This window comes from Piliocolobus tephrosceles, chromosome 8, assembly GCF_002776525.5.
Source record: "Piliocolobus tephrosceles isolate RC106 chromosome 8, ASM277652v3, whole genome shotgun sequence".
Lineage (NCBI taxonomy): Eukaryota > Metazoa > Chordata > Mammalia > Primates > Cercopithecidae > Piliocolobus > Piliocolobus tephrosceles.
In genome coordinates this window covers 60578074-60604846 of record NC_045441.1, presented here as the reverse complement: position 1 = coordinate 60604846, position 26773 = coordinate 60578074, and the positions used below count along the sequence as shown (strand labels likewise).

The 26773-nt window shown below is 40.0% G+C and overlaps 1 protein-coding gene and 1 long non-coding RNA gene across 3 annotated transcripts in view; one reads left to right on the top strand and one right to left on the bottom strand.

Annotated features, from left to right (window-relative positions):
- Nucleotides 1-5923: 5923 nt before the first annotated feature.
- On the bottom strand, nt 5924-9371 carry LOC111545094. The gene is made up of 4 exons (XR_002732339.1): nt 9259-9371; nt 7302-7394; nt 6987-7133; nt 5924-6479 (listed from the first exon to the last, which is right to left on the bottom strand). It is a non-coding gene; the product is annotated as an uncharacterized LOC111545094 (long non-coding RNA).
- ITGB8 (integrin subunit beta 8) overlaps nt 8311-26773 on the top strand; it is an 80572-nt gene continuing 62109 nt past the window's right edge. Inside the window, exons 1-2 of one of the 2 annotated variants that reach the window (XM_023216013.1) lie at nt 8311-9167; nt 9586-9632. Coding sequence is in view for 1 of the 2 variants with exons in the window: in XM_023216012.1 (XP_023071780.1) it covers nt 9416-9542 (127 nt within the window). In the remaining variant the exon portion in view is untranslated. Of the gene's footprint in view, nt 9543-9585; nt 9633-26773 lie in introns of both variants that reach the window. The other variant, XM_023216012.1, reaches the window with a different exon arrangement.

Genomic DNA, 26773 nt, shown 5'->3' with positions numbered 1-26773 from the left:
ACCTGTAAGAGGGAACAGTGATACCTGGGATACACTTAAAATCTTGGTAAACTTCCCTGCTACTTTAGCTTGAAAAGGGTTCAAATGGCCAAAAATACTGTTTTCATTTCTTTTTTGTTGCAATTGTACATCATACTGAAGAGCAGATCTTTATAAATTCATTTCTTATATTTCTGAACCTTTACAGGACTGAATTCCCAGATATGGGATTAGTATTTCAAATATTTTCAAGATTTTATTACATAGTGCCAACTGATTGCAAAAAATGTTAGAGCCAATTTGCAATTTCACCATAAATGAGTTCCTGTTTTAACCTAGCTAGCACTACATACTGTCATTTTTTTAAAGTCTTTGAGCATTTGATGGGTAGTATCAATAGTATCAATAGTATCTCATTTCTTAAATTAGTATTTCTTTGATAACCAGTAAAGCTGAACTTTTTCCATGTCTTTAAACATCTGTATTCTCTATCCTCTTTACACATTTATCTATTGTAGACTAAATGTTTTCTTATACATTTGTATGATCATATTCTATGGTATGTGTTTTCACCCATTTCTGCAATATTTATAAATACCTAAGGTTTAAAAAAAGTATCATCAAATGTGTCCATTTGTTTTCTTTAAATTGGATAAATTATTTTTACATGTAGAAAGAACTTTCATTGACAATGCCAGCAAGTACTGACCTATATTGTCTCCTAGTTTTATAAGTTCTTTAGTTTATGATGAATGTATTTTGATATAAAGTAAGTTTCTAGATTTAAGTTTTTGTCCAAGTAGCTAATAATTGTCCCAACTTCATTTATTATTTATCCCCTCTTCATTGATTTTTGAAGCAAGTTTTATATTATATTAAATTGCTTTTAATATTGGGTTCTATTTCTGAGCTATCTTACTTTTAACAATTTACCAAATTAGTCATCTTTTTTGTTATTACATATTATTTCCAAATCAGATTATAGTATCTTTCAAAAAAGGGATTGGGTTCTGTCGATGCTTGTGTTTTCCATAGGGCCCATCACTTTACACATAGTAAATGTTCAATAAATATTTACATCTTTATTAGATGAATGTTTAAATGGAATATCCTGTGTCTAACATGCAAAGAATTTCCTCACTATGTTAAAAGGTCACATTCTTCAAGGTGAAACATGAAGTAATTTTGAAATTGGAGAAGGGGGCTGAGAATGGCAGTATTCCAAGTATAAAAACTCCATGTGAATTTGATTAGAATAATTTAAATTTTGTAGTGACTTCACTCTCCAGAGGCTATGTGATCATGAGAAAATGCTGAAAGGGAGAATTTTAGTCATGGGTTCCCTCTGAGTTATTGAAGTTCAGAAAGGCCTTTAGCTGTGTAATGATGTGCAAATCAGTCCACATTCCACGGTGGCTCAACAGATGAACTATGTCAACGGTGAAATGTTGTCTTTATAATGTCTGCTGATACCTCTATTTGAGAGAACCAGCTGTTGGTCCTTTATACTGCTGTCCATTTAGAAATCTGAGCAATAAAGTAATAATACTTATTGCATATTCATTTACCCCCCAGCTACATATTAGGGTAAACATGTTAAATTTTAAATAAAAGGCAGTATTAAATATATGTGTCTCTGGCACATACAAGTAAGTGAAGCTTTCATACAGTTGTATATCAAACTGTACAGAGATGACTTCAGACTAAAAAGATTGTGGAACAATTTTGTTTGATTAAGGAGACATAAAACTAGATTATCATAAAGAATACTAGGATTACAGACTTCTATAAAAAGACATGCTCACTACATCTATTCATGTGGGTAAAGAATAGTATAGTTACCAGAAAAGGAAAAGTTATGTATTCAGCAAAACCAAAGATATTTGATGTTATTTTTATGACAATATGCAAGTCTTGAAATAAGTATTCATGTATTTTCAATGTTGTTTATATTATGAAATTAAAATAGTCCTAATTACCATTGCAAAAATCCTTGGGATAATATATGATGAATTCTAACATGTTTCGCTCATGACTTCTTTTGATTTTTTACAATTATTTTACTGGGTAGTTTTGTGTAGCATGTGTTTGCATTTTATAGACTTTAATTTTTAGAGCACTTTTAAGTTACAGCAAAATTAAGGGGTAAGTACAGAGTTCCAATATACTCCCTGCCCCCACATGGGCTTAGCCACTATCAACATCCCACATCTGCTATAGTCGATCAATCAACATTGACATACGATTATCACCCAGAGTCCATAGTTTACATTAAGGTTCACTCAGTATTGTACATTACATGGGTTTTGACAAATGCATAATGGCATGATTCCACCACTGCAGTACCATACAGAGTAGTTTCATTGCCCTAGAAATCTTCTATGCTCTACCTATTCATCTCTCCTTCTCACAGTCCCAGGCAAACACTATCTTTTTACTGTCTCCATCAGATTGCCTTTTCCAAAATGTCTCAGGGTTGGAATCAAACAGCATTTAGACTTTTTGGTTGGCGTCCTTCACTTAGTAGTATGCATTTAAGCTTCCTTCAAGTCATCCCATGGCTTGATAATTCATTTATTTTTAATCCTGAGTAATATTCTATTGTCTGGATGTACCACAATTTATTTATCTACTTACCTACTGAGGACATCTTGGTTACTTCCAAGTTTGGGAAATTACGAATAAAATTGGCACAATATTCATGTGCAGGTTTTGCAGACATAGTTTTCAACTCCTTTGGGTAAATACCAAGGAGCACAATTGCTGGATCATTTAGTTTTGTGAGAAACTGCCAAACTGTCTTCCAAAGTGGCATTCCCACCAGCAGTGATGATGATTCCGAGTTCCCTATGTCCTTATCAGCATTTGGTGTTTTGGATTTTGGCTGTTCTAATAGGAGTGTAGTGATACTTCATTTTAATTTGTAATTTTGATAGTTTTAATATAGTCATCACATAAATGAGTTGAGGCTGCAGAAAATTAAATAAGTTACCTATGATTCTACAGCTACTGGGTAGCAGATTCAAACTTACTTCTTAAGACTCCAAAGCCCATGTGCTTTTTGCACTGTGGTTGTCTTATAGCTAGACAAGAAAAGAATTTAAATTCATACATGTGGCACATCAGAGGTTAGTTTCCAGTCACATTTATTGCTTGTCTTAATTTAGTTTTCTCCAGAAGAAGACCCTGACACCAGGAAATATTGGGGGGTCACAGGGAAATGAAGGAAGGAAAGACAACCAATGAAGGATCTGTTTGAATGCAGATATCACTGTGACCAAGTATAGCTTGGTCATACAGGGGAGCTTTGGAAAATGGTGCTAAATATTATTCCTAATGTAATGTGTGGCATTAGTACATCTTCTACTGTTTGGGACTGGCCCAGGACAAAGAATGTATAAAAATTAAAAGTACTAAGAAACTTTTATAGAAATTTGACATTTTAGTGATACCCATTTTTTCCAATAATTCATTTTACTTTATGTTATTTAAGTACCAATCCATGATAGATTGAAAATTAAAAACTAGTTCAAAAACAGTGCAGAACACAAGGCCTAAAGTGACTTCATACAAGAAACAAGGAGCTGGGGTATTTATACCTCACTTCCCATCTGGTTGGTGCACAGTTAAGACAGCACCTGGGAATTTTGTTCATTCCCTACCACTTCTAGCACACAGACTTCCAGTTGTGTGCAATGAAGTAGTGAGCCAGGGCAAACATCATCTTTCTAATGATGAGATAAAGGCTAAACAAGCATTAGTATACTGCATGCTATAAAAGGATAACACCATACACAGGCTCTGTGCACATGATTAGACTATGCACGGATAAAATGTTTCATTCAAAAGTACCCATATTTTCTACCAAGAAAGCCAAAGACAGGAGCCCTCCTCTCCTTCTCCCACACCCAGAAAGCCGGTGTACTAACATGTGATGAAAATTCTGAAAATCAGATATTCCCAACAAGGATTTTGAATCTTGAGCAAGTGATCCAAAGCAAAGGGAGGATTCAAAGTTGTTCTTAAGAGTTAGACACTTCTTGCTACTGCTTATGCCTCCATGTTTTCTGGCCTTGGTTAGTCTTAGTCTCCCAGCTTCCTGCTGATTCTGTTAGCTCCCAATTTTCTTTCAATCATTTCCCTTTTTTTTTTTTTTTTGAGACAGAGTATCACTTTGTCACCCAGGCTGGTGTACAGTGGTGTAATTTCAGGTCATCGCAACCTCCACCTCCGAGGTTTAAGCAATTCTCATGCCTCAGCCTCCCACATAGCTGGGACTACAGGCGTACACCACCATGCCAGGCTAATTTTTACATTTTTAGTAGAGACGGGTTTTGCCATGTTGGCCAGGCTGGTCTTGAACTCCTGACCTCAGGTGACTCTCCTGCCTTGGCCTCCCAAAGTGCTGGGATTACAGGTATGAGCCACCACACCTGGCCAATAATTTCCTTTTTTACTTAGAACAGCCACAATCTGACTCTTTACTTGAAACTAAAAGTCATCACAATATGAGATGATTGAGAAGTATCAGAGCTCTGATTTCTGCCTGCTCACGAATTCTCTTGAAAAAGTGAGGTTGGAAAAAAAAAAAAAAGAAAGAAAGAAAGAAAAAGTGAGATTGGTTTCTTTGCCAATGTTTGTCTCAGTTTCCACATTTGTAAAATGGGGCTAGCTCTGCAGCATGCTTCAAGGAAGATTAATCTGTGGGATGTTCTCTGAATAAAGGGTTCTTCCTTTGGAGAATCTAATAGCATGCTGGTCTATTGAGTTTCTGGAAATTCCTCTAGTAAAGGATTTAATTTGACTTTAATTCAGCATTTTCCAAGCTTAATCATGACAGTCTTGTTTCAGAAAACATTAATATCTCACTGATTGAGTCATCCATAAACTATCTTGGCAAAAGACATTGGCTCCAGCAGTTCATTTTTCTTTGAATTTGCACCTGACACTGATCTTTGTTATTAAACACTCATGAGGCCTTTAAGAAGTCTCTGCATTAACCCATTAAAGTAGAAGGTTCTTAAACTTCAGAGCATATAAAAACCATTTGAGGGCCTTGGTATAATGCAGATTGCTGAGCACCATACAAGATCTACTAATTCAGAATCTCCTGGAATAGAGACAAGGAATTAGAACTCAGAATTACTCTATGGGGGATTGTGTTGTATGCAGTCTTCAGTCTACAGTATGAGAAACACTGTCTTATTAACAATTCAGTGAAAAATATCTTCAAGTAACTTACGTACTTTATCATTAGAAGAAGCTAGAGGTCATAGTCACAATAATATATCTCACTGGTCTGACCATTAATCATCTTCTGAGATGTCTCAGGAAAGCTCATAGATAATTTGTGAATATCCAAAACATACTGAATGGCTCTGATCCCAACTTCAAAAATTTTAAACACACTAAATTTCTAACATGTCTGTACGTGTCACTGTGAGATCAATAATTTGGGCAAATCTACTTAACGTGTTAATAGCCACAGCTGTATGTGGTGTCTTACACCTATAATCCCAGCTACACACAAGGTTGAGGTGGAAGGATAGCTTGAGTTCAAGCTTGAACCAGGAGTTCAAGGCCAGTTTGGGCAACATAGTGAGATAGCAAGATCCTTTCTTAAAAAATAGTCTGAATGTCTCCGTCACTCCTGCTACCTATCTATAGCTTATTCATTCTTACCATAAACTGACTTAGTGAGAAATTAAGGTTAAAAGAGTAGGGAAGAAATTTAAGTCATCTCATTTTATGACTTTTTAGTAACTCAGCTCAAAGACTCTAATGATAGGAAGCCTGGAATGAATAACTAAAATGTTATTTTTAGACTATCTATGAATTTCATTTCCTCTCATTACCACAAGTGATGAAAAATTAGCTGTCAGAAATTTCAAAGCAAGATACCCGAACATGATAGAAAAACAAATTAATTAAGTCACCATCTTCTGAAACAATTTTCCTTTATTAGAATTCTTCAGGTAATACGACGAAGATAACAATACTGCATTTCTTTAAAATGTGCTGTACATTTCCTTATAGGAAAAAGGATGAGTTATGGTGATCAGTGACATTTATTGGAAACAAGCAAACTTTTTGTTCCTGGGTCACTAGTTGTATTTACTTTAAGAAAACCCCAAAGATGATTTACAGTCTTTCAGGAGAATTTACTTTTATGTTTACAGCCCAAAATGTGCAGATAACTTGTTTGTAAATAACTGGCAGGAGTCAGTCTCACATCTACGATATTTCATTTTGTTTTATTTCAACAACCAGAGTTACAGCTTCTTTACAATTGAGAAGTGGTAATAAATGGTATTGTGCTTATTCTTCAACAACTCCATAGCACTGGCACCTGACATATATTTGCTTGAATTTCACGTAACAAAATGTAGAAATCTTTCTTTCTAAAGGGCTTCAAAATTTCCCAAAACAGATTTTTGAACTTCATTTTATTCCTCTTGCTACATGGTTTTTCTGGATTAGTATATATAATATATCAATACCTAAAAATATAGAGTTACAAAAATTAGTGCAAACCTCATCAATTTCATAAAGTTACATCGTTTCTTGTTTGCATACATTTATATGTTATTTATTACTGTAACTGCCACTTACAACCCAGCATCACGAGTTGTATTTTAGAATATCATGGAATGGTGATGTGATAGACACTTTAAAGTGTACTGACAATACCCTTACGGGAATGAGGGATTTAATTTTTTTTTTTTTAACTGGAGCTGCATTTCAAGGGTGGCTGCATTCAGTAGGTCTGTGTCATTACCCCTGGGAAACACACAGGCTGCCCAATGGAACAGTCACTAATCAGATATTGACTATGATACCTTTGTGTTCAAATTTTCAAGTCCTCACACCCTTCCTAACTAATGTTTACGTCTTTCCTTTAAGACAACCAAAAAACAAAACTATAACTGTTCGAACTTGGAACTAAGAAAAGAAAAGAAAAATTAAGGCGGAGCTGGATTTATTTCTATTTATTTAGAGTACATCACCTGTAGTAGAATTATGTTGCTAAGGTTGGGATCACGGCTTTGGTCTCTTGAAGGGACCTGCTTTGTAGATCTAGGGCGCGTTCAGTTTTCTAGCTGGGTTCCTGGTTTGCTTAACTAATTCTGTGCACCTCGCTGTGCAGTCCACACCTGAAAGGGCGAGTTTCGATGTTGTGGTTTATGAACCAGGTACTTTCCATTCACTCAGTCAACAGAAAGAAAGAGAGAGCACGCCTCCTACCTTTTTTTTTTTTTTAACTACAAATAAGGAGACGGAAACTATTAAATAAGAAGGGGGGAAACTCCCACATATTTCACCTTGACCTGGCTGGACTGGTCTGTTGCCTGTAAGAGGCGGGTGTTGTATTAAAATGAGAGGTCAAACCTCTGGACTGGGAATCACTCCTGCCCCTAGAGGGAAAAGAGAACCATCACCATGTTGAACTGGAAACACTGCCTTGTTTCCAATGCGGGGGACTGAGTTCCTTCCCTCGACTTAGCGTGGTAATGACAGGACCCGAGGAGGCGCGCTGCTTCCCGGACAGTTGCCCAGCATAACACCCGCACCCTACTTGCACCTAAATTTCTGAGCTGCAAGCAGGCAGAAACGCCTCCCACCTTCTCTCCTTAGCTCCCCTCTCCCCACTTAGCTGCTGTCTGTAACTTCTTTGTTCCGTTTACTGGGAAGGTGACGCTTAAGATCAAAAGACCCACTGTAACTTGCAAAAGCCCAGAGCCACCACCAGACGCTGGGGAAAAACAGGGCTGTCCAGCCCAGGATTAAGGTTTTGAGTAGGGAAGGAGCAGCGAGAAATCTCGGCTGGTTGCTCCGGGAACAGCCCCTGCAGACTGGTCCAACTCTCCAAAGGCTAGGGAGACCGGGGCAGCCTTGTGGTGGGGCAGAGGACGAGCTCCTAATTGCAAGCAAAGTGCTGAGTAGAGGGCGTTGGGGGCAGGGGAGGTCCCTTGACTCCACTTTGTATGCAGCAGCTGCGGGGCAGTATCTCCGAACAAAGCGGCGAGCAGCGCGGGGGTGAGAGATTGGGGTTTGCTCGCAGCTGCTGCTGGCGCTGAGCGAGTCTCCCACCACCCCCGCGAGCGTTGGGGTGCAAGGATTCGAGCGAGGAGGGAGAAGGGAACGAGGCGTGCCATTCCTGTTGCGCGGCTACGCTTCAGGAGTTCTTGTGAACGATGGGAATGGCAAGTATCAGAGCCAAGGGGGAAAAAAAGAGCTGGAGTGAGCAAAACAAAGAGCGAGTGTGGGCCGTGGTGACTTCATGCCTCACCAATGTCCCGCCCACGCTGCTCCGAGCTGTTACTGCTGCTCCTGCCCGGGCTGCAGCCGCGCCTGCGGGCAGCCGAGCCTAGGCGCTCCGGTAGCGTGGGGAGGTTTCCTAGCAACTCTCTGCCCTGAGAGTACCCGGCTACCCGCAGGTCTGGAGCCCCCCGGGGGGCCAGAGCAGGACCACCCCTCTCCCGCCCATCGCCGCCCTCGCCTCTCTCGCATCCTCGCCGTGTGCACCCCAGAGCGTGCCAGCAACTCGGGCTCTGGACTGCGGGACGCCTGAGCCGCGCACTGGGGCCGAAAGGACAAGGGCACGCAGCCCCCGCCCCGCGTAGCCGGGCTCCGGCACCCGGCGGAACCTCCCCTTCTGCGCTCGCAGCCGCGGGCCCCACTCCCCGCCAGGCAGGGAGCGGCGATGCCTCGCTCTGTGCCTGCGGGAGTCGGCGGGTGCTTCTAGGGAGCTCCCAGAGTCGCCTCCCCCTGTTGCTGGCATCCCGAGCTTCCTCCCTCGCCAGCCAGGACGCTGCCGACTTGTCTTTGCCCGCTGCTCCGCAGGCAAGGCTGCAAAGCTGCAGCTAGTGAAGTTGGCCTCCCTGCCCACCTGTGGAAGAAACTGCGCTGATTGATGCGCCATCGACTTTTTTCCCCTCGACCTCGCCGGCGTCCCCTCCCACAGATCCAGCATCACCCAGTGAATGTACATTAGGGTGGTTTCCCCCCCAGCTTCGGGCTTTGTTTGGGTTTGATTGTGTTTGGCTCTTCACTAAGCTGATTTATGCAGCAGAAGCCCTACCGGCTGGAGAGAAACAAAAGCTCTTTTCTTTGTCCCGGAGCGGGCTGCGGAGCCCTTGCAGAGCCCTCTCTCCAATCGCCGCCGGGGCCCTTGGCCGTCGAAGGAGGTGCTTCTCGCTGAGACCGCGGGACCCGCCGTGCCGAGCCGGGAGGGCCGCAGGGGCCCTGAGATGCCGAGCGGTGCCCAGGCCCGCTTACCTGCACCGCTTGCTCCGAGCCGCGGGGTCAGCCTGCAAGGCCTGCGGAAAACGTCCTAGCGACACTCGTCCCGCGGGCCCCGAGGTGCGCCCGGGAGGCGCGAGCGCGCGTCCGGAAAGCAGCCAGGCGGCGGGCGCGGGGCGGGCTGTTTTGCATTATGTGTGGCTCGGCCCTGGCTTTTTTTACCGCTGCATTTGTCTGCCTGCAAAACGACCGGCGAGGTCCCGCCTCGTTCCTCTGGGCAGCCTGGGTGCTTTCACTTGTTCTTGGACTGGGCCAAGGTGGTAAGTTGTTTTGTTTTGTTTTGTTTTCTTCTTTTCCTCAAAGGTCTTGGGCTGGCACGAAGAGCTGCCCGGCCAGAGCATCCCGGCCAGGTAAGTTGCGGTCATCAGAGAACTTCAAGAGGGCGGGTGCGTGGCAGCGTCCTCCAGCACAGATGGCCTCTAGGCCAGGTGTCAAGCATTTCTGCCCTGGAGCGACAGCAAGGACTAATTATCAGAGGAGGCACTGTGTGTTACTCCTAGGTGTTGAGGTAGCCCTAACAGAAAGGAATTTTGGAAGACAGGGTGTCCTGTTTACAGAAGTCATTTAGGGGCCCTGGTCTATTCTTAAGGGCATCGTCTGTACAGAATATTCTCCCCATCTTTCTAACATTTGGGTCCACTAATGACTAACTTGCCTTTAACTCGAGGCTGTAGATAAGTTGGTTATAATGGGAGTAGTCTTCAATTTTTGAGTCCAGAAAAGGACAGCATACGAGTTTCTACTATCATTAGTGCTAAATCTGAATGAATTACCCACACTGGAGGGATATTCATGCTTTAAGTCACCATCCTTTCAGCTTAAAACAAAATACTATCTAATTGATCCCTCACTGAGATCCATCTCTGATACAGAGAGGCAGAAAGAACTCGGGACCAGGATTGACAGCTTTCTGTCCAGGCAAACCATTTATGTCAGAGCTACCTTGATGTGGAGAGGTTAACTCTGTATGAAATTCATTGTCCTCATCTGTAAAACGAGGTTAATAATACCTGCCTTCTCTAAATCACAAAGGGAAGTTCAAGTCAGATAGTACATGAGAAGGTGTTTTAGGACTTTTGATTTATGAGACAAAATCAAATGTAAGGTGGTATACCGGATTGGATTGTTGGAAAATTATACAACTAAGTAATAGGACGAATCATGAGTTTAGAATGAGTTCTCAATAGTTTTTAATATAGACCCAACATTTACTTTTGCCAGTGCAGTGACTATTGTCTTACATTCTTTTTTTTTTTTTTTTTAAATTTCACTTTTTCTCTGTTTGGTCACCAAGTCCTTAAATTATATTAGAGCCTTTCTCTGACCTCTCAGGCTCAAGGAGAGTTTAATTAACAGTTGTAATTGTTTTGTAGGTTAAAATTTACTCCTATACTTTGATGTGCCAAGTTTTTGCCTGAAGCTAATTAAAACAGTCAAATCATAACCTTATAAGTAGGCTCTCTCTGTATATATATATAAACATTTGGAAACATCCAGCTATCTTTAGTAAATTGTTGCATATATAGTTTTCTAATATTTGTTTCAGGGAGATTTGCTCAGTTATCTGAAATGGAGAAATTAGAGTAAATCTCTTGATCTTGTGGTTATTTTTTGGCTTGTTTGTTGATTTCAAAATAGTGAAAAGGCAAAGGAAAAAGTAACATTCATTATCAGTTATCTCTTAAATGGAAGAAACATGCATTTGTTGCAGCAAATTTTCCACTAAGCATAATTTCATCCTGTTTCAATAAGTAATAAAGTCCTTTTCTAGATTTAGTAAACACATACACACACTAGTAAAATGACCAAAATTTGTGTTAACACAGTATATTTTGTTCCCAATGTATAGGCAAAGGAAAAAGTCCCACTTGCCTCTAAAATTTACTATTTATAGTACATTTTTAAAAAACATTAACTGTGCTTATAAACATTAGTCAGGCTCTTGTGAAAAAGCATTGTATTTCTACCCAGCGTCTAAAACTGATTTGAAGGAAATATTATGAATGGGCCTCCTTGCACCTGCAGACCTGAAAAGGGAATGCTTATCTGAAATCAGAACAAGGCATCCTTTTCCCAGTCTCTGTCAATATACAAAGGTTTCTGATGTATACTGATTTGCATGGCAGTTAAAAACATGCAAAAAATGTAAATTATAGCCAGTATAACTCAGAAAATTAGAGATCAGCATAAACTGCTGTACTTTTGTGATATACTACAAGTCTCAAATTATATGTCTTTACAGTGCAAATTAGATGCTTAAAGCAGAATAGAAATTTAGGTATCAGTTACAAAGGAAATCTTGTTCCCTTGCTCAGTAGTTTACACCAGGAAAATGTTGAGGGCAATAAAGCCATACAAAAGAGACCAGAAGCTGCGTAAGACCAACATAACTTTGGGATTAATTTTTAAAGCAGAATTTATAGGTCTCGAACACATAGTTTATTTTTAATAACAAATATATAGTGAGCAGTGGGGGATGTTATTAATCAAATTCAAAGATTTCTGATGTAGAAAAAATTATTCCAGTTTGTTTTTTAACTATCTCTGGTGGAAATTACCCATAGCTAGAGAAATAATAGCACTATAAAATGGTTAATAAATAACCAGAAAACATAAAGTATATCTAATGATTAATATATGAAGAGTTAATGTAGCAACATTGTTTCCACATTTACTTATTTTAAAAGATAAAGAACTTTCATTACCTACATTTTTATATAGCAATATAAGTGTAACAAATTTCAGATATCACAGTTTCTTTTTAAAAAGTGGTAACTATTATTATAATGAAATTTCACCTTCTGTTTATTCAACTATCAATTATTTATTCCTTTCAACAATAGCCAACTAGATTAACATTATTTTGTGACCGTAGCATTACTTCCCCTCAAAACGTTGCATAGCATAAGTGTTCCCAGAATTCTTTATGCTTACCTAAAGTGATTGGATATTTAAAAGAACCAAGGTATCATTAACAAAAAATTCATCCTTCTAAATTATTTGCATAATAAGCACCCAAATTAATTCTATCTTGAAGCAATGGAGACACTTTCTGATAAATTAAAAATCATACATGTTTGCCCTCTAAGCTGACAGCAAAGTAGCTGATATTGTTTGGAAAATGCCAGAAAAATTCCTGTGCCCCAAAATAACTTATTCTCTTGTTACCAAATTATCTGAAATCTCACTACTTAATGGATTCTTTTTGGTTAAACATGGTATTAACCCTATGATTTTTTAAAGTTTTTAACATGGTATAATGGAAATTTTCAAATACATACAGAATTAGAGAGAATGGTATAAAGGAGCACTATATACTCATCACCCAGCTTCATTAACCATCAACTCAAAGCCAACTTCTTTCATCTCTGCTCCTACCAGTACCCAATTCATCCCCTTCTCCCAACTAAATATTTTGAAATAAATTTTTCTTGTCATTTTATTTTAAAATATTTCAGTAAACAAAAATTTTATGGGAGGAGGAACACACTGTAACTAATCTTACAGCATGAATTTTTTAAAATCTGAAACTTAGGGCAACAAGAATGGTCACAATGTTTAAAGGGAGCAATTGCAGAAGAGAAAGACACAAGGAATGGCAAAGACACAGTTTCAACCATTTACTTTTCAATAGTTCTATTAGCGTTCCATTAAAACTATTTTTATTTAGAAAGTATGGATACGTAATAGCTTTTTGATATGCATGTGTATGAGGAGGGAAAAACAACATGAGTAAATCTGCTTCCCCAGAGAAATGTTAATTGTTTTATTCCAATGAAATCACAGCAGGTATACCTTGTAAAGTTTCAGTTTTAAGGATCTGCCCACCCTTGCATAATTAGCTTTTCTCCTATCTACTGTATAATTTAAAGCAATATCCATATATGTGGCAAAATCTTTTTATCTCTTATTTTTCACTCTCCTTTTGCTATAAGTCCTTGAAAGAGTTGTCCATAACTCTTGTCTCCGATTCTTCTCCTCATCTTCTCTTTGAATCCATTGTGAGAAGGCTTTCTTTATCACGTCTGCAGTCCACTCTCATAAGATCAGGGTAACCTCCACATTGCCAAATCTGATGTCCAATTCTTAATCTCCATCCTGCTTGATGTATCATCTGTTGGTGACTTCACACTGTTGACCTTGCCCTCCTTGGAAATAGTTTTGTTGGCTTCTTGGACCCACACTCTCTTGGTTTAAGCTCCTTCTCCATCTCTAATGTTGATTCTTCCTCATTTCTTAACCTCCAAATGTAGGAGTGGTTCAGAACTCACTTCTAAGAACTTCTCTGATCTAGTCTTGGGTCTTTTTTGTTTTGTTTTGTTTTTTGAGAAGGCTCACTGCAAGCTCCGCCTCCCGGGTTCACGCCATTCTCCTGCCTCAGCCTCCGGAGTAGCTGGGACTACAGGCGCCCGCCACTACGCCAGGCTAATTTTTTGTATTTTTAGTAGAGACGGGATTTCACCATGTTAGCCAGGATGGTCTCGATCTCCTGACTTCGGAATCTGCCCGCCTCGGCCTCCCAAAGTGCTGGGATTACAGGCATGAGCCACCACGCCCGGCCCAGTCTTGGGTCTTAAATACCATTTCTACACTGACACCTCCAGAGTATTTATCTCTAATCCTGACCTGTTATGTGATCTCCAGAAGGTGCAGCAAATTGTGTGAACCACATGTCCACTACATGCCTAAAGGCAAAAACCCTAACGCATTCAAAACCAAACTCCATTTTCTTGTCCAGTCTTCATAATAACACTGTGAGAGAGGTCCCTGTTTTTGAAGCAAAGAAACAGGAGCAGAGGGGATAAGTAACTCACCCAATGTCACCTATCTAGTAAATAGGAGAGATGGGATTTGAACGTAGTAGAGAAAGCCTGAATTATGCTTCATAATATGAGCTTCCTAAGTAGTCTTTATCATTTCAAACCTTTGTCCACCCTTTCTACTCAGAACTTTTCCCTAGCTCCCCCATTGTCTTCAGGCTCCTCATACAACTTCCTCCCAGCGTTGCTATGGACACACCCACGTGTGCCCTCCTTGAGGGGAGAAGCTGCCTATATTTTTGTGTGTCCAGTGCTTGGTACACAGTAGGTCTTCACAAAGTATCTGGAGTAAATGATCCCATGGATAACTTGAGGCTAATAGTGAGCAATCTAAAATTGGGCAGCTAAGCAAATTCTCCCTAATCAGTTCTAAGCCTCACTAGAATTTGAACTTTGAGAAATAAAGTTTTCTTTTAAAAGTGGGTTACACTATAAAGGACACTTGTTTCTGTTTTCCCAGCCCATACCAGAAAGCAGTCTCTTGAACTTCTGGGCAAATCATTAGCAAAGATTAAAAGCTGAGACTTAGTACTCTTTAATCTTATTTTTCAAAGTCTGTCTTGTTTTCAAACTTTCTGTGACAATTATTTCTATTGTTGATAATAAAATATAAAAAGTGATCCTAATTCTTTACCCTTGGTATCAACTTTAAAATTGATTTTGATTTAGATTAGGAAAACTGGAATTTGTAGTAGTTTTCAACTAAATACTTTAAAAATTAATTAAAAACCCAAGCTATTCTAACTCCTTTAATTACTATTCATTCAGACTTTCTTAAAGCACATACAGCTTTATGACAGGCACTATACTGAGTTCTGGAGTTAAAAAATAACAATAGTTAAGTTTTGTGTATTATTTACTGTAGGCCAGGCACCCTCCTAGACACATTATATGAAAATATATTATTTAATGCTTACAACCCTCTTAGTTATATACTGTTATTCCCATTGTATAGGTAAGCAAACTAATTAAAGAGGCATTGAATAACTTCTTCAAGTTCTCTTAACTAATAAATAATGGTCCCAGAATTCCGATCTGTGTGGTTCGAGTCAGCATTCTGAATCATAATTATAGACACATAGATTGCTTTTCAAAGGTGAGAGGAGTCCCTACCTTGAACCTTGGAAGGTTCAACTCTAGCTGTCCTCAGACCATGACCTCAACCATGGGCAGGGAGTCCATGGGGCTTGCTCAAGTAGTCTGTCACCCCCTCTAGATCATCTCCAGAATTCTTACAGCCTCAGGCTACTTTTATGGCCTGCCTTCTGGAGGTAAACTGAGTCACCCCTGTGCCAAATCCTAGGTGAAGATGGCCAAGGACACTGACACAGGAGAAGTAAACAGAGTTTGGACATACGAGCTGAAGTGTCCATGCAGGTAAACGACAGGCTACCTGTGCTGCAGAACAAATCTAGAGGTGGGAGAAAAGAGGGGAAGATCATGGCCGGAGAGGCAACACTTCACACACTGCCCAGTTCCTAATCAGAAATCTGGCGGTGAATATTCCAAATTCAGACCTAGCCTTCCAGGTCATTATGCATATATATTTATCAAGGAAGGAAGATAGAACTTGTTTTACCTTTGGGTTTCTTTGCCTGGTTTGTAGCTGTTAAATATTTAGTCCGTTATGCTCACTGCTATTTGTGCTCTTGCTGTTGGCCCTGAAAAAGTTAGGGGCAGACTTGTCTACTAGTTTAAATATTACTGGCGGTCGGGTGCAGTGGCTCACACCTGTAATCCCATCACTTTGGGAGGCTGAGGTGGGAGGATCACTTGATGTCAGGAATTCAAGACCAGCCTGGCCAACATGGTGAAACCCCATCTTTACTAAAAATACAAAAATTAGCTGGGCATGGCAGTGTGCACCTGTAGCCCCAGATTCTTGACAGACTGAGGCACAAGAATTGCTGGATCCCAGGAGGTTGCAGTGAGCCAAGATCATGCCACAGCACTCCAGCCTGGGAAACAGAGCGAGATTGCATCTCAAAAATAGATACATAAATAACAAACAAATAAATATTATTGGGGGGAAGAAAAGAAAGCACCAGAGACCATTGTATAAGGTAGTCTGGTAGTCTTGACTACCTCATGTCAAAGTGCTTTTATATTTTAGTAACTAAATCCCTTTTGGTAATCTTTGAGATGTGTCCAGATTATACAAAATTTTACTCTCTTGCAAATCGTGTTATAATGACAGTCAAATGTATGCATAGTGTTTAGTTTTACTTATTTCCCACTATTATTTTAAAAAATATTTTAGAAGGCCGAGCACAGTGGCTCACACCTGTAATCCCAGCACTTTTGGAGGCAGAGGTGGGTGGATCACGAGGTCAGGAGTTTGATACCAGCCTGGCCAACATGGTGAAACCCTGTCTCCACTAAAAATACAAAAATTAGCTGTGTGGTTGTGCACACCTATAATCCCAGCTACTCAGGAGGCTGAGGTAGGAGAGTTGTTTGAACCCGTGAGGTAGAGGTTGCAGTGAGCTGAGATTGCTCCATTGTACTCCAACCTGGCAACAGAGCGCGACTTCATCTCAAAAAAAAAAAAAAAAAAAAAAAAAAAAAAAACTTAGGAAAGAACATTTTACTGACGTGAATGACCTAATTTGGTCAAATTATTCAGCTAGCATGTATTTGATATTTGATATTTAATATCTATAAATGAATGACTATATAGAAAAAGCAGTGCCACACTACATTCATGGAGTAAAAGGACTATTTTTCAACTTAAAGTCAATCTTAATGTGACCTTATTTCGTCTTTCTCAGTAAGTAAATTATTTGATTTACACACCAAATAAAGTATTGAAAGTCAGAATGATTTCCATTGGGATTTTATAATTTAATTAAAACAGACCCAACTTTTAACAAAAGTGCTAAGATCAACTCTTGCTAGGAAGCTACTAATATTAAACAGATATATTTAAATTATCTTCCTGCAGTTATTGAAAAAAGTCCTTAACTAATATTAGTTTAGGAAACAAAAGATTATTAACTTAAAATTGCATTGTGAAAGTATTATCAGATATATACTTTTAAGATGATTTTTAAAGATGCTTCTATTTTGAGTGCTGTTACCCAAAGTACTAAATGTTCATTTTTGGGCCAAGAGCAGTGGCTCACACCTGTAATAACAGCACTTTGGAGACCAAAGTGGGTGGATCACCTGAAGTTAGGAGTTCGAGACCAGCCTGGCCAATATGGTGAAACCCCATCTCTACTAAAAATACAAAAATTAGCCGGGCATGGTGGTGGGCACCTGTAATCCCAGCTACTCAGGAGGCTGAGGTAGGAGAATCGCCCAAACCCAGAAGGCTGAGGTTGCAGTGAGCCGAGATCGCGCCACTGCACTCCAGCCTAAGAGAGAAAAAGTGAGACTTTGTCTAAAATAAAATAAAATTAAATGAAATTAAAAAGTTCATTTTGTAAAGCAGCATATAAGGTCTTATAAAGTGGCCTTTCTTGCTGACCTCATCAACGAGCCAACCATCACTGCTGGAATGGTTTTAGGCGTGCGCTCTCTCTGCCAGGTATTTTATTGTTGTTTTGCTTTTTTTGTAATCAACAAATACTGTTACATTTGTTAAGGACAGAATCTGTTGCTATTCCAGATAAATGTTGGTATAGTTTCTTTATTCTAGAGGATTGCCAAAAATTTTACAGTCTCGTGATAGTACAGGGTAAGAAAGCAGAGTAGCTGTCAAGGGCTAGTTCAAGTCAAAGTCCATGGAAGAGACCAAGTTTGGAAGTGGAGAGAAGGACTGGTGATGAAGATAGGAGGATGAAAAACTAGAAATATTCCAGCTCTGAAAAATTGTACCAAATATATCTTATTAGGTATGTGAGATGTGCGGTGGATTTGGGCCAGGAATGTTTTGGTGTTTTCCATGGTTTTGGACTCAACTTCCTTTTAGGATAAAACGGGTTGATATTTCAAGATCTGCCAATAGTAAATGAAGCCACAGTTAAAAGTACTGCTGTTTCATGTGTACATGTGGTACAAGGGTTCTTTCCTTGGAATTGAACAACAAACAGCTTCCCAGGTAGAGGCATTTTTTTTTTTTTTTTTCTGATTTTAGTAAGGACTATATATTTAGGATAATTTCTTAGTAACCATTACAGGTACTAGGTAGGGAAGGGGGCTGGCTGAAAAGCTTCATCCTTATGGAATGAGGGATTATCACTATGCTTTAAAGGATCATTAGAATATTATGAGGTCAAACAAAGAAAATAATTAAAAGGAAAATTCAAAATTCTACAAGGACTGGATTGACAGGATTTATATTAAGGAGTATCAAATAGGGAATGTCTTCTCTAATTGCCTGCTGGAGAGGTGCAAAGAGGCCAGGCTGGGTAGGCTTAGTCATGTAAGGTATTCATTGACTGCAATAGAACAAAGGATGCAAAGAAGTTTTGGGGTAGCCAGGACTTGCTGTAGAACTGGCTGTTCTAGTTGGAAACAAAGACACTATTGTATCTGAACTGCATTGTTGGCAGCAAAATGACTGGCTGGTCTCTTTCTTAGTACAAACCATACCTCCCAAGGTATTGCTCCATTGTCTTTTTGTGCGTTTGGTTTGGATTTTTATGGGGAATTGAAGACAAGTGGATCATAAAGTGCAAAATAAAATGCTCTAGAAATGACAGATGGGGCCCAATTTCCAAGAAAATTCATCTGGACAGTGGCAACACTGAGAAAAAAAAAAGAAACATTAAAGAAGGGAGTCACTTTCAGGCATCCTTGGTTTTGGTTAAAAAGGTCCCTTTTGTTGAACGTGTCAGTCACTACCAGCTAGAACAAGGGCCCTAAGGTGAGGGCCAATGTATATAATCAGAGAGCCTGACCTCAGGTTGATACTGAAAATATGAGAACTAAATGGCATTACTACCAGTCTTTAGTTTAGAAGATATAGCATGTTTGATGCCTTGTGAAGAAGATGTCCAAAGCCACATGATACTTTGTAACATCTGATGGGATTGTGATCACATGGCAGAAGAGAAGGGGGCTCTTCAGCCCGTGCCTGTGGCCCACTTAAGACAGCATAGCCAGCTGGAGATTGGGCCTAGACCACCCTTCTAGGGCTGTCTGGGGCTGACAATTGGCTACTTGGGGGTCAGCATAGCACTGATGCCAGAACTCACTGTTGCTTGAGGATGGATTATCTGGTTATAGACTTGTCTGGGCAGAGATTGACTTTTGGGCATTATGAAGTCAGACATCAGGGCTTTTTGGACAAATTCTGCCTCCTAGGGATATGTTTGAGCTAAAAATAAAAAGATGGCCGAGCGACGTGGCTCAAGCCTGTAATCCCAGCACTTTGGGAGTCCGAGGCGGGCGGATCACGAGGTCAGGAGATCGAGACCTTCCTGGCTAACACAGTGAAACCCCGTCTCTACTAAAAAATACAAAAAAAAAAAAAAAAAAAAACTAGCCGGGCGTGGTGGCTGGCGCCTGTAGTCCCAGCTACTCGGGAGGCTGAGGCAGGAGAATGGCGTAAACCCGGGAGGCGGAGCTTGCAGTGAGCGGAGATCCGGCCACCGCACTCCAGCCTGGGCGACAGAGCGAGACTCCGTCTCAAAAAAAATAAAAAATAAATAAAAATAAAAAATAAAAAGATATGTTACTTCTGACTGCTTTCTACTGGTGGGGGTAGAAATGTTGGGTCAACCAGAACGATCACTGGATGTTACACTTCTCCTTCTCACAGGGCAAACTTCTCAGAGACTGCCCAGATGGTATATGATATTTTCTCCTATACTGCATAATTTTCAATTCATTTGGGATTAATCTTAAGAAAAAAAAAAGCCCACATGCAGAACCCAAGTATTCTTGGCCCTTTGAACAAACGAGATGCTTTTAGCATGATACGAAGGAACATCAAGCTCCAGAGGACGCCAGTATTGGCCTCCAAGTTGTATAATATAAAGCTGCCCTAGTGTCAGAGGACCCATTAACTGGTTAGTCCACTTGAGGATCTTTGTTAGGGCTCTTTATTGACAATCAAGGAACTAAATACCCTGAAAGTCCAAAGAAATATTGAATTACCTCAATGTTTTGGAGCTTACCTCTCCAGCCTAGTGGCACTCTTATGCATGAATTTCCTAAGAGGAATTTGGATTCCCAAAAACATTACCCTTAAAAGTGCAAACTCACCTTTCTAGGCCTCTGAGGATGCTGTACAGTAAGTGGTCCAGGATGGTCTAAATGAGTTGGTTACACAAGACCAGGTTGTTGGATGTTGCCTGGATATACAGTAAACTCTTCCATCCAAAAGATCACAAGAGGTGCCACAAACACTGGGAGACTGACTGGAAATTACAGAATCTGAGAGGGCTTTACCAACAACTTCTATACCCATGGCACTTTTGGTAAAAGTTTTTTTATTTTTTTTTTTTTTTTTTTTTTTTTTTTTTTTCTGAATTGTTGGTGTGCAAAAGTGAAAGGTGGTGGGAATCTGGGCACTTTAGGGTTGTTCAGGAGCCAAGGAATCAATGGCCACAGATACTCACACTGTATGTGAGAGCACAGAAACCTAGAAACACAAAGTTTGGAGTTTGGTTGTCATTTTTTTGGGAATAGTGCAGAGCCTTCCAGGCCAGAAAAAACAGATTAACTTAGCTGTCTCTGCATAATCAATGGATATGCAATGTGGGTCTGACAAGGTGAAGAGACATCCTATTGCTTCAGTCATGGTGAAGGTGTAGCTCCTGTATTTCCCATTCAAATATAAATTGGTTGTACATTTTGAAAGGCAGCTTACAGGTCTTTAATAGACATGGCAGAGTTGAACCTGAAAGGTATTAAGTGTTAGAAGACAAAAGAGATCTGAGGTCCAAGGGAAAGCTAAGTAGGAAACAGAGGGACTCAGACATCAAAGTTTAGACCTAGGAAGTTGGATATTGGCAGATAATTTCATGTCTTTGAACAGGTTTGCTGCCGTTTGGCCAGTTTTTATTGATCCGGCTGCTTGGGCTGACTGTCAGTAGTAACCTAACAATACTGTGTGGTTTTTAACAGATAACGTATATTTGGGAGCCAGACAGAATAAAGATGCAATCGTGTAATAAAATGGCCCGGGAAATTCCTTAAGGAATTTTTCTCTGGCCCTCCCACTCTCCCTTGAGGTGACATCATCCTGTTATCTGCTGCCTGCTGCACCCTGCCTGTTCCATTTGATAGCACTGCTGTTAAGTTGTGTCTTATGTCAGGTTTTGCTGTTATTCCACAACAGGAACATATGCAGGTGCCCTATCCTTAAAACACTGCACAATGCCATGACTCAATTGCAAGTATTAAATAATAACAAAAAAATTCAGGGAGGGAGAATTCATCGAAATTACTACCTCAAAATTCCTTAAGAAGAGGAGTTTTCTGCTCTCCACTCCCAGATGATAATGTCCTTTCTCTTTTGACTAAATCTTGGCCCATTTTCTTCCTCTAATCAAGTAGCTTTTGATAATACTAACAGAGCTACCTATGAGCAGGTAAAAATTAGTTATAGGAAAATCCTGGTCACCTAGAGTGCCTATGAAAGGTGATGTTTTAATTAGCTAAATTCTATGGCCATTTATATTCTGACTCTTGCCTTTGAACATCTTTTCAATGTGTGTGTGTACACTTTCCTTTCTCGGTAAGTACATCATTTAAACTTTCTTTGATATTTGAAAAAAGCCTTGCAGTTATCCTTTGATCAGATTTGCAAATTTTCACCATTACCATTTAATCAATAAATGAATTCATTGCTTGAGCACCTGCTCAGTGCATTTCACATTGGACTAGTTGCTATGGGGACAGAGAGGAAGTAAGGTGTCAGGGAGATGGGGTGGCTGAGCCTGAGGAGCTGTGTGGGCATACAATACGAGATGGTGCTGTGGGGCAGAGGTGGGTGGTTTGGGCCATTAGTGCTGTAGAGCTTTAGGCTTCTGATTCAGACAGGAAATAGGTCAAATGTGTTCCGATGCAAGACAGAACATTGCAGTCTTTTCTAAAGATTAATATTTAGTTTTAGTTTTTCTCATTTTTTAGGAGGGAATTAAAATCTAGAGCCCTGATTAATTGAAGGTTCCAGCTATTTGGATTTTATAATACATATGGTCCACCTTTTCTAGGCATAGTGTATTTTGTGAGATGGTCTTAAAATGCACCAGCACAAAGCAAAATCCAGACTGTGTCTCCAATAGTACATATAATTATTTGCATTGTTTTTGTCTATTAGAAGAAACTTTTAAATGTGTGTGTGAAGACAGGAAGAACAGAAGTGCCAGTATTAATTTATTAAATGAGTAGAGTGAGGATATCACAATGGCAAAATTCAGGGACAACCTGTGGGAAACAATAGTGCTTTATGTGTGTGCAGGGAGCAGTGCAGAATGGCCAGAGGAGCAAGTGCAGTAGGAGGACAAAGCTTCCCCAGGGAGATGCACCCTGAGCTGAGCTCCAGAGTTGACCAAGAGAAGGGACATCGGGAGGAAGCTACCCCAATGTCACAGAAGTAAACAGACAGAGAGAGAGAGAGCACATAGGATGTTCTGGGCAAGGCAGGGGAGACACCCATTCATCCTGTCCTTCAGTGAGTACCTACTGAGCTCTTACACTGTGCCTGGTATTGCTCTAAGCCTAAGGGATATGGCAGAGAACCAAACAAAAAGATCTGCTCTCATGGAGCTTTTGTTCTAATTTAGAGAGACAGACATTTGACATATTAAAGAAATAGAATGTGTAGCACACCAGACAGCACTCAGTATCTAGCACCTTCTGTAAAGAGAAAGAAACCCAGATGGGTAGTCAAGAGTACTGGAGAAGGAGGTATGATCTTAAGTGGGATAATTAGGGAAGGTCTCACTGAGAAGGTGCTATCTGAGCCAAGTCCCAGGGCCTCAGGAAGGGAAATATGAACAATATATCATCTGCCTCAATAATATATCACTTTCTAGTAGGATATTGACATTATAATCCAATAAATTCTTTAATTGTAGCTAAAATCGAATATGTGCTAGTTATTCAATAAATATTTTTCAACAAGTGTATGGCAAGTACCATTCAAAGTATGAAAACATTATGAAACTAAAGGACAAAAGTTCTTGTTCTCATAAGTCTTATATTTTGGGGGAGGACAGAAAAAATATTTTTAAAAATATAGTTATACATAATTATCTAGTATGTTCAAAGGTGGTAAGTACTATGGGGAAAAGTGGAGCAGGATTGGGGGAGGACAGAGTTGCCATTTCAAGTAGATTAGATGAGGTAGGCCTCATTAAAAAAAAAGACCAGTGTTTGAGCCAAGCCCTCAAGGCAGTAAGAGAGTTAGCCTTTTGGGTAACTGGAGAAAGGGTAGAGAGATGAGAGGCTATGAAACAATGTGAGATATTTTTAATATGTGAGAGGATTGAAGGACTGGTAGTGGCAGACTGTTGGTATCTGCAGCCTAGGCAGAGTGAATTAGCTTGTAAGACAAGAGGTGGTGGTCAGACAGGGTGATATGTGAAACTGGAATTGTAGAGAAGTTGCAGTTACTGGTAATTACAAGGTCTAAAGTTCTTAACATGGAAGCAAAGTAGCCAAATCAGGGTGGAGGACAAAATAATTGGAGGAGAAGAGAATAAGGAGCTGATGCGTCTTGTATTGCAAAGATGATGTGTGTATATACAAAAATTGTCAGGAATTGACGTAGGAGTACTGTTGGAGAAAATTATAGCAAGCAAGGAGGCAACCTTTTCCAAAAATGAGACAGCATCTCCCTATGGTTGGTAAATGTCAGTGAATGCCTGCAACAATTCAGGATAGTGGGTGATATAATGTAAGCTGCAAGTGTCAAAGCTCAGGGTGGGATGACTAGGGGATAGAGAGGAAGAAGTGCCTGTGAATAGCAGTGAGGACTCAGGAAGACACTTACACATCTCCAAGCTCAAGGATATTTGGATTCTGGGAGAAACATCAGCCATTACTCATGTGGTCAGGGTAAGACGAGTTCTCAGGGGACAGCCAGGTTTCTGTTCAAACAAGATGGTAAAGGGGACATTCAGATAAGGGACTGGGATATGGGCATTCCTTCTGGAAATGCACTATGGATTTCAGAGGGCACAGGGGATGGGTTTCTGGAGTTGTAAAGGAGTAGGAGATAAGGAGAAAAGAGGGGTTGTGCAGAGCCTTCTAGGGATTAGAATGTGTTGGGGGAATGAGGGTGAATCTGGGAGTCTTGGGCTTCTTGTAGAAACTGGTGCAATAAACATGGATAAGTGAGATTAGTCTTTGGGATCTCAAGGTAGATAGTGGTGATGATACTGTGAGTGGTTGAGGGGCAAGGGGAGGTTCTGAGATTTGCTCTTGATTCTTATGGAAGGAAGAGACAAGGTCTAAGGAAGCCTGACTTAGTTTTGATGTGAGGCATTCATTCCACCCCATCTCCTGTCGAAAGCAACATGGACTTTCTTTGGGCGTCTTGAGACACTCTTGACTCCAGATGATTAAAGTGATTGCCAAATCCAACACCTGAGGATTTTACCTGGAGGGGGCTCTGCAGGCAGAGAGAAGGTATGTACATTGACCATGACATAGGGCATTAGGGGAAGAGCAAAAGAGAGCACCTTGGAGTTAATAGCAGGTAGATTTGTTAGAACTTTATGCTGTGGTCTAAATGTTTTTGCTTCTCCAAAATTCATGTATTGAAATCTAATCATCAATGTAATGACATTAAAGATGGGGCCTTTGGGAAATGACTAGGTCATGAAGATAGAACCCTGGTGAATTTTATTAGTGCACTTAATGAAGAAGGCCTGTGGGAACTCGTCTGTCCCTTTTGCCATATGAAGACACAGCAAGAAGGTGACAGCTATGAGGAAGGCACCCTCACCATACCACCCCATCTGTTGCTGCCTTTGTCTTGGTCTTGCCAGATTCCAAAACTGTGAGAAATAAATTCTGCTGTTTGTAAATTATCCAGTCTAAGGTATTTTGTTATAGCAGCCTGAATGGACTGAGACACTTGACTACTCATGTGGTGGAAATAATTCCAGGCATTTTGTTTTGTTTTATTTTGATTTGATTGTTTAGTAGGGTAGTAATGTGATCACACTGTATCAGTGAAAGAAACTGGTAACAACGTATTTAGTGATTTTTAGTGGTAAATGGTGTTTGTAAGAGACTCTGAGAACATTGTTACATTAAAGCAAATGATCAATAAGGAGGGCCTCAACTAGGATGGATCCATGGGAATGAAAAGAGGGAGCAAGAAATACTAAAGACACTAAAGTAAAAGCAAAAAGTCTTGGTGACTGACAGGTTGTTGAGGCTGTGGTATAGAGAGGAGTCAAGGTTGACCACAAAGATTTAAATCAGAATAGATGGGAAAATAATGTAATTAATGGAACAGATCATTCAAGTCAGGAAGAGGAACATAATGTTTGAGACTCGAAGATTTTGAAGTTGTGGCAGGAATCTGAGTGGGTTGCTCTGCAGATAGTTGAAAGTTCAAGACAGAAGCTTGGGTGAGAGTTTGGAACTGAAGGTACCAATTTGGTGGTCATGTTCAAGGAAGTGAGGCTTGGAATCTTGTTAGTTCATAGAGTCGTCAGGCTGTAGAGTTGAGAGAGCAATGTGAAGATAGCCAAAGACATAACAGTCTTGAGAGTTGCTTGAGAATGACAGAAGAGATAGAGTGCCCACTCACGGTTGAAAGACAGAGGAAATTTAAACATTGCTAAGTGCTAGTTGCTAAATGTAATTAAGAATTATTATTTGCCTTTGAGTGATATATTAACTAGAGAGCCAGAGGAAATGATCTTGGTAATGAGGAGAGATATTTTTCTAATAAGAGAACAAAGACAATTTTGACTTGAGAAGAAGGAATATTATTTAGATTTTCTTGATAATACAAAGGTAAAGTTAGGGTCATATCTTAAATGAGAGGACTTGGTATGAGTTCTTATGGATTTGATGAGAAAGAATTAGAACAGTGAAAGTGAAAACATATGATGGAAAGTCAACAAGAAATTAATGAAAGCAGGGTCTAGGAACTAGATGAGGTGAGAAAGAAATTTGGAGGGAACCCAATTCTTAATAGGCTTCTGGCAGTGTCCCATAAGGCAGCCTCAGATAAGCAAATATTGCTTAGGATGCATCATCCCATTTGTGTCTGACCTCCTGTTCACTTTCAACTCCATGTTTTAGAGTTCTTGCACCAGTAGCCTGCTTTCTGTCTCCTCCTCTGGCTCCTCTTGAATTTGTTATTTATTCTGCTTCTCTTTGGTTTTTCATACCTAAGAACTCATTCATGGTTCCGTTATCCAGTGCCTCCTCTATAGCTCATGAGAATTTCCTGCTGCAGCTCCTGGCCCCAGAGATTCCTAATGGCTCTGTTCATGGTGGAGGTAGTGAGGTGTGGGGGGTGTCTTGGGTAAGACAGAAAAACCTTGAGCAAGGTGATGAATACATTGTAAATTTAGCTGTTTCTAGTGCTGATAACAAAGATGGGGGAGCATATAAATAAGAGCTGTGACCTTTGAAAGAATAGAGATTGATAAGTGTTACAAGATGGAAGTTGGGGAGAATCTCATAAGTAGCCAGTGGGAACAAGGAGAATATATTTCCAAAGCACTGTTTGAACACTTCCCCAAGGAATGATGAACTCTGCATAAAGCTGACTTTTGATGAAGGAGAAATGTTAGCTGGAC